Here is an 8,187-nt window from a genome sequence, read left to right as displayed (position 1 = left end):
GAGCCGTCTAATAAAGGAGTTGCTGAAGGGGAGGTGGAGGCCTACCCTCCTCTTTCCTCACAGCCACCGGCCGTTCTTAGTGGGTGTGCACAGCTCTCCTCTTCCTGCTGCTCTCTGGAGGTGGAGAAGTCCCAGCATTCTGGGCACAGCCAGTCTGCTCTCTCCGTGCCCATGACCACCTCCCTAAAACACCGCAGGATGCCATTTTTTTGGCCTCCAAATCTTTGGTGTTTCCCCCCAACCCTCTCTCCATGCTCTGACCCTTTTTTTCCACTCTCAATCACTCCACACTTTTCGGTGGAGCCTCTGAGAAGAGCTGGGCACTGTGTCAGGTGTTGACAAGTGTAAAAATGAGCTGATAGCTTGCGGCCTGGCAGTGGGGCGCTGGGGTCTCCTGGAGCACATGGTGCAATAGTTCCAGCATCGAGGCTTGTTCCAGAGCCACACAGCACCTAAGGAGGGAGAGTGTACTGGATACAGATGATCCAAAAAGAATGTTTTCAGGGGAACTGGGGAGGGCATCCCGGACAGGGGGACGAGCACATGCGATGACCCAGAAAGACGTTGGTGGTGTGTTTGGTAAAGGCAGGTGGTTTTGTTGTCTAGACTCTGGAGAAGGAAGGGGTGACATGGAGGGAAAGGCGGCCTGTGAAGTGCTTTGTACCCGCGCTCGGTGGAGGGGCAGCGGGCAGGTGGAGGTTGTAGGGTGGCCACCCCTACATTCCCTGGAGCTGGCTCTGGGACCTGTGTGGGGTGTATTCTGAAGGGAACACTGTGGCGGGGGCAGGAGGACTGTTTAGGAGACTTGTGCTGGCCAGACAGCTGGTGCTGAGGGAATAGGCTCTGTCAGCAGTGGGGGAGCTAGAGACACGGTTCCCACTCTGGAAGGTGAAGGGTGGCGAGGGGCAAGGGTGTGGCTGGCATTTTTGTACAGAATTCCTGGTCAGGTGATGGGGGTTGGAAATGTGAGCTGGGGAGAGGCGTGGGGGAGGGCGCTGGAGTCTCATCCTCCATCCTACTCCCAGGGCCCCAGATCCCAGCAGCGTGCTGTCCAGCCCCACACACGGGTCTTCTGTCTCTAACACACCTCGTCTGGTCAAGCCTTCGCTAATGGTGTTCTTTCTGCCTGATGTGCCCTCACTGCTCACCTGTCTTTACCCGGTAAAAATTAATCATGGCTCATAATATAAACATAATTAGAATCACTTTTGAGCCCTCACCTTGAGTCCAGATAGGACGCTGACCTCTCTGTCTTTAACCTGTAAATACACACAACACACCTACGAGACAGGCATCCTTACTGAAGTTGTAAGATGAAGAAATTGAAGCCAAGAAGTGGTTAGGTTGTTGATAATCACGGTAAGTGGCAGAGCCAAGATTGGATTTCATGCTCTTAAAAACTATGCTAGAGGGACTCCAAGGCCCAGCTTCTGTAACACCTTCCACTTGGAACTAGCCTGTACCCAGCCTCTTCTCCACCAAGTGGGATTTCCCTCTTTGGGGCTCCCTGTTGCCTCTTTGGGGCTCCCAAGCTCTGTGCTGATGACTCTGGGCTCTGACCCTAGGCAACTGTGAAATTGGGGGATGCTAGGACCAGTTCCTACCAGTCCCAGGAAACTGGGGCTCAGAAAGAGCAAGTAATTTTCATACTGACACGCAGTTAGAAAGTAGCAAGACTTTATAGGAGAATGAGCAAAGACTGCTCGAAGTACTGGACTGTAGTGAAATAGGCAGGACATGAGCACAGATCCCGAGAAGGTCCCAACACCTTTGATCAGCCACTTCTACCCATCACAGAAAACCAACCCCTTCCCAGGGTTCAGTGGTCATGCTCAAAGATTTTTGAACAGCATCATTGCTTATGAAACCTTCTAACGACCTGATTGGGTAGGGCGTAGGGGTGAGTGTGAAGGGTCATAGGTTCAGAATGATGTTCTCCTGAGAAAAGGACGCAAGAAGGAAAGAGCCCAAACCCAGAGGGATGTGGTCAGGGTGGAGACACTGCCGGAGAGGGAGGGAAACACAGCAGCTGATAACATCCACCTTTCTTCCTTAGAGGAGGGTCAGAATCTTTGGGGCTTGCTAAGACAATGGCATCTCTTTTGTAGGAGCTTTAAAGAGCAGCCTGGGCTGCCCAGCCTCTGGAGTGGAGGGCCTTGCAGCTCTGGTTCTGGGCACAGACTATTGATGCTTCTCTCTGGCTCCTGCCTGATCCCCCTGGGGGTTTTAGCCCCTCTCATGCCTCTACCTTTGACACAAATACTGCACCTCAGCTCCCTTTGAGTCTGACACAAGGTGGCCCATCTCTCTGAGACTTGACTCTGGGCATTTAGGACATATTACTTGGGTCCAACTCTCTCAGTAGTAACATGTTGACTGGAGAGTCCAGGGTCATCCAGACAGGGCGGCACCTGGGTTTTTCTGAAGACCTTTTCCTGCAAAAGGGGAAATGGTAGCCTCTGGTACTTTCTCAAAAGCATGATTCCCTAGTGTGAATACTATGTGGGTTGACAATTGACACAGAAGGAGAGAAATGTGACACAGAAGGATGATTCTGGGTGTATGATTGTGGGAGATTTGTCTTGTCTCTACTTTTCCATATGCTCTAGATTTTCTAAAATGAACAAATATTACTTTTTTAAGGAAAAAAATGATTTAAAAATGTTTATCTGAAAACCAACCAATAATAAGAATGTTGCTGCTGCTGCTGCTAAGTTGCTTCAGTCATGTCCAACTCTGTGCGACCCCACAGACGGCAGCCCACCAGGCTCCCCTGTCCCTGGGATTCTCCAGGCAAGAACACTGGAGTGGGTTGCCATTTCCTTCTCCAATGCATGAAAATGAAAAGTGAAAGTGAAGTCGCTCAGTCGTGTCTGACTCTTCGCGACCCCATGGACTGCAGCCTTCCAGGCTCCTCCGTCCTTAGGATTTTCCAAGCAAGAGTACTGGAGTGGGGTGCCATTGCCTTCTCCAATAAGAATGTTAACATATATTTAAAAGATTGGAAGGCAAACACTCTCAAAATTCTCTTTGCTTCTTTCTGGGTAGAATGTCATCTGATTCTCTAAATATGAAGTTCATACTACGCCCACCCCCAGTCTCCCCGCTCTCCTTGCCCTGTTTATTCTTCATGCTATTTATTATGACCTGATGTATTTTATGCTTGTTGAATTGTCTCTTTTCTGCTTTCCTCACTAGCATGGAAACAACACAAGAGCAAGCACTCTATCAGTTCTGTTCGTCTCTGCTGCCCAAAGCAGACCTGAGCCCAGTTTGTTGACTGAATGAATGGTCAGCCTAGTGAGCAATTTTAATTTTCTTCTTCATACATTTCTGAGATTCCAGCTGTTTTCCAGTGAACTTTTATTACTTTATGAGCAGAAAAAAATGAATCAATATTATTTTTTCCTCCATGGAAATAGCACAATGGAGTGACATCTCAATTATGATATCTCAGAGTAAGCTCCTTTTATAAGGAGGCTGGCATTCTTTTAAGTCTCAAAAACACTTGAGAAATCTGTGGGTGTGAGTCATATGTCTGCCTGGCCGGACTCCTGCTGAGCTGGGTGAGAGCACAGATGTGTAGAGAAAGCTGCTCATTGTCAGCAGGGCCCCCAAAGGTACACAGGGCCAACTGTGAGAATTTGCTCTGCAGGAGGCTAGCTGGAAGCCTGTGCTCCGTGTATCTTTGCTCATCTGCTCACCCTTGGATCTTTGGTTAGAAGGTGTAGAGACATGTTTGCCAACAGGGCTCTTGAAATTTGATCTAGTCCACCTGAATTAGATCTCCAGAATTAGATGCCTGCTCTCTCCTCGGGGGGTCCCTGCTTCCCTGGGAAGATAAGCGGGGGCTGGTCTGGTTCCAGCTGTTGAAGCTTCTGGGGAGGAACGAGGCATCTTTTGTCCTCAGGCATCTGAGGCCCGTCCTCCAGGATGGGTCTGCCAGGCTCTTCCTGTTCCCTGTCCCTTACCTTGCTGTCCTTCTTCCTCTAACTTAATTATTTGCCATGCAGTTCCCATAGCCTGTTTTCTATGCTCAGGGACACGGTTTCTTCTGTTTTTTTTTTTTTTTGCTGCACTGTGCTGATTGTGGGATCTTAGTTCCCCAACTAGGGATCGAACTTGGGCCCACAACAGGGAAAGTGCTGAGTCCTAACCACTGGATAGCCAGGGAATTCTCAAGAACACGGCTCCTTTAGATGATGTCCAGTGAGAACCTCAAACCACAGCTCAACTTGCCTGCCCTCTTGGAAAACCGCTCTATGCTCTTTGAAGATTTCCAGCCTCTGATGACAGCATTCCTGACCACACAATCCATCATGGAATTGCAGCATTCTCACTAGCGGGATTTCAATTTGCAATCCTTTCTGCAATCCTTTTTGCATGCCTTTCTATGATGGGCATGTTCTCCTTTCTCTCTGTCTCTCCAGACTTCCAAATGTTGTGATTACACAACCCATGCAAGGAGGTTCATTCCAGTAGAAGCAGTGGACTCCTAGTTGGGCTAAGGGATACCTATTTCTATAGAGCTTGCTTGAGGTGTATTTCATTTCATCTACATAATGTGTCAGTTGACATCCTGGTTTATTTGCACCTCCTCTCCTCATTTTGAGAGAAGTCCCAGGCTCTGAAAATTCCTGTGGACTCTAGGGTGCTCACACTCTGAGGTTCCCTTTAGCTCTGAGTCCCTCCCTGCATCTTTGGTACCACTGAGATCGTTTGCATCCCATCAACTCAGATATGTCCCTTGACTTTGTTTTCCCCTAGAATCAGTTACACAATACATTTATTTGATATATATTTATTTATTTGGCTGCACCAGGTCTTATTTGCAGCACGCAGGATCTTCAGTCTTCTTTGCGGCGTGTGGATCTTTTAGTTACAGCCAGTGGGATCTAGTTCCTTGAGCAGGAATCAAATCCAGGTCCCCTGCATTGGGAACGTGGAGTCTTAACCACTGGACCACCAGGGAAGTCCCCAAAACGTTTATTTGAGAAGCTGACTTTATTGAAAAGGGTAGATTAAAAATATTTTTATTCATAATTCACCTCAAAAATTGCTGTACAATCACAACTTTGATCCCTCTTTGGCTAACATCTGTTGAAGAAGATAAATCTAGATTTTTAACAACTTCTGCCATTAATTCTGAAAAGGCTGGATTTTTTACATCACAGGACAAACAGTTTTAGCATTAGTTATTAGATATCCCTGCCCACCATCAGGTTTAAGAACTGCAAAATCTTGGTAACCTACATCTCCCTCTGCGTTCCCATCATCTTTCACATTTCTTTAGCTGCCTTACTGATGGAAAAGCCATCCAGCATAAACAACCATCATAAAAAAAACATCCCAGTAGCTGGAACTCCTCACAGATCCCTCCCCCGCCAGGCTCAGCCTCCACTAAGTGCCTGGGTCCCCCTTCTCCTCTCCAGAATCTGCTGCCAGTTACACCAGCCCTGCCCCCTTTCCCCTCAGAGCAGAAGGGAATAGAGTCACTTTTGTTTTTAAACAAGTTCTCCAGCCTCCTATAATTAACATAGAACACAAAAACAAAAAGAACACAAGAATGAAGGCATCTGAAATCCTCACAATATACAAACGTGGAGGAGAGCCGCTATTACCATCTCTCTCTCTCACATTCAACTCTCCAGCCTCAGGCACAAATGCACACAGGATTTCCCACCCAAGAGACAACTTCATGTCTACTTTTATCCACAGCTTTAAATGGATCTTCAATGGATTAATTATGACCTTGGATCACGACAAACTCTCATGTTGATCCATGATCAGTCTTTCCCTTTATTTACCTATTGATATACTCAGGAACCTGCTGCTAGTTTTAAGACCACCATATTTATTCTGTTGCCTCCTTTGTTCTCCACCCTTGAGAGGTTTATCTTCTTGAGTTTTGTGTTTTTTATTACCAGACATCAAAAAGTAGCTGTATCCCAAATTTTGAGAAAAGTCAAGGAGAGACAATCTACTTTTTAAGAAGAACAGCAAGAAAGGGAGACTTTCCTATCAGATATCAGTGATGTAATGGGGCTGGGAAGACTGGGTTAGCCATGCAATTCACGTTCATCTCCTACCTTCCAATCCCTTACCCCTCCTGGATTCTAGAAGCAACTAGAGAAGAAGTCCTGGAGTCCCCACAGAGAGGCCTGGAAACCATATTCACACAGTAGGCTAGACAGAGAGGCTGATAGACTGACAGCATTAAAAAGCCATCCTGGAAGCTGACAGGTTTATTTGGGGACAAGCAACATGGCTTCTGAGATAGGAAGATAAACTGTGGATCCCAAGACCTTGCAGTGTCACTCACCCTTACACGGCTTTATAGGGACAAGGCAAAGCACAGCTGGGGACAGAAGGACAGTCTTGATTAGATGACTTCATCCTGCAGCACGGCCTCTGCTCTGAATTGCTCAAGCTCCGCACTGTCCTCGCCTAGGGGGCACGGCTGGTACTCGGCACCTGGGGCCTTTTCCAGGAGGAGCAGCAATGGTGCCAGAGGCTGCAGAGGCCATAGACAGTGGCCAGCATGACAACCCCCGAGCCCAGGAGCCAGCAGAAGAAGGTGGTGACAAAGGCGAGGTCCACAGGGCTGTCTGCCTGCCAGGGCTGCAAGGAGAGTGGGGCATGCAGCATCAAGGTCTCCACTAGCAGCCAGGAGCCAGACACCAGCATCAGCCAGACCCTGAGCACCCAGAATGGGGGCTGGTCAGGGGCCCAGACCTTGATGGTGAGCACCAGGGCCAGCAGGAAGGCAGGCAGCATCAGCATGGTGTGCACTTGGAACTCCAGGGCGTTCCTGTGCTCGATGAGGGCCACCATTTCCAGCACTATCACAACAAGGGCCAAGGCTGTGGCCACCCACTCCAGCTTCATGTTCTGCTGTGCCAGCCATGCTTGGCTCCTGAGATCCACCAGGGCACTGAGCTGGAAGAACGCAATGATGGTGGCATGCTGCCATGCATTGTGATGCTGGAAAGGCCTCCGACGGTCCTCCCAGTCTATTGGGAGAAAATGGTTGGTTCCAGGTGGGAAGAAGAACTCTCCCAAGATCAGTATCCTGCTGGCTCCCATCTTCACCACTGCCTCTGCACGCACTCGTTGCCGCACCTCTGGCCTTGCTTGTCCTTTGAAGGGAGTGGGAGGAAGAGGAGCTTCTGGCCCCGTGAGAGGGCCCGGGACACTATCACTGCACAGCAGAGCCCAGTGGAATAGATGAGCAGGGCCAGAGTCAGGTGACCCAAGAGAGTGCCCACGCCTCAGCCAGCAGGCTGCTGGAGGGCCAGGGCTTGTGAGTGACTCTCCCCACCTCTTAACTCTCAGAAGAGGCCCTGTGGCCCCACCTCTGTTGCCCACACAGGGGGAGGGCACAGGCCCCACGTGGGCCCAAGTCATGTTCAAGTAACTGAGCGCTGGCCGGGCTCCTCCCTGATGGCCAGGTTCCAGAACAGGGCGGTACCGTTACAACAGACAGGAATCTGCTCCCTTCCTCAGCCCAGAGCTTGCATCCCACTGTTAGAAGAAGGCATGTGAAGTACTTGGCACCGTGGCAGTACAATAGATGGCACTTATTATCATGTATTACTACGTCAACTGGGATGCCCTGGGTTTCACCAGCCAGTGAATACAAACCCAGGCTCACCACCGTTGGTAGCCAAGTTCCCCACCCTCACCTGAACCCCTATGTCCTGCCCTTTCCTAGGTCTTTCCATGGCTATAAGGGAAGGGCTGTGACTCAGGTTCTGGATGTTGCTTTCTGCTGCACCCCTGCACTGGTGCTGTTTCTGAGCCTTGAGGCTGCAGCTGCAGGCCCTGACTGGGCTGCCCTGACAAGACACCGTGGCGGTGATGGAGCCACTGACACTTGGTTCCTCCTGCCCTGAGAGGCCAGGGCCACGTCTGCCTCTTGTCCTGGCCACCAGGTCTTGGCTCTGCCTTCTTCCTCCTTCTCTGAACAAACCCCTTACCCCTACTCTGCGCAGGGCCCTGCCTAGAGCAGGCATTGTCTTTGGGTTCTTGACATGTAGCAAAGGATACATAGAAGAGTTTAAAATCTCACAATGGAGGTTTTAAATGGAGTGGAGAGGACAACACCAAGCCCAGTAGAGACAGGGGCAGATAGACTTCCACGTGGGGGAATCGGGGAAGAGGTGGCAGTTGAATCTGGTCTTGAAG

General features: G+C 49.7%; 1 protein-coding gene across 1 annotated transcript; it reads right to left on the bottom strand.

The window, feature by feature from the left end:
* Nucleotides 1-6,447: 6,447 nt before the first annotated feature.
* Nucleotides 6,448-7,086, bottom strand: LOC138076505 (transmembrane epididymal protein 1A-like). Its single transcript, XM_068968709.1, has one exon. It carries the CDS (start codon nt 7,084-7,086, stop codon nt 6,448-6,450), a length of 639 nt encoding a protein of 212 aa, XP_068824810.1.
* Nucleotides 7,087-8,187: the final 1,101 nt, after the last annotated feature.

Source organism: Capricornis sumatraensis, chromosome 1, assembly GCF_032405125.1.
Source record: "Capricornis sumatraensis isolate serow.1 chromosome 1, serow.2, whole genome shotgun sequence".
Classification (NCBI taxonomy): domain Eukaryota; kingdom Metazoa; phylum Chordata; class Mammalia; order Artiodactyla; family Bovidae; genus Capricornis; species Capricornis sumatraensis.
Note: the sequence above shows the minus strand (reverse complement) of the source record. Positions and strands in the feature narration are given on the sequence as shown.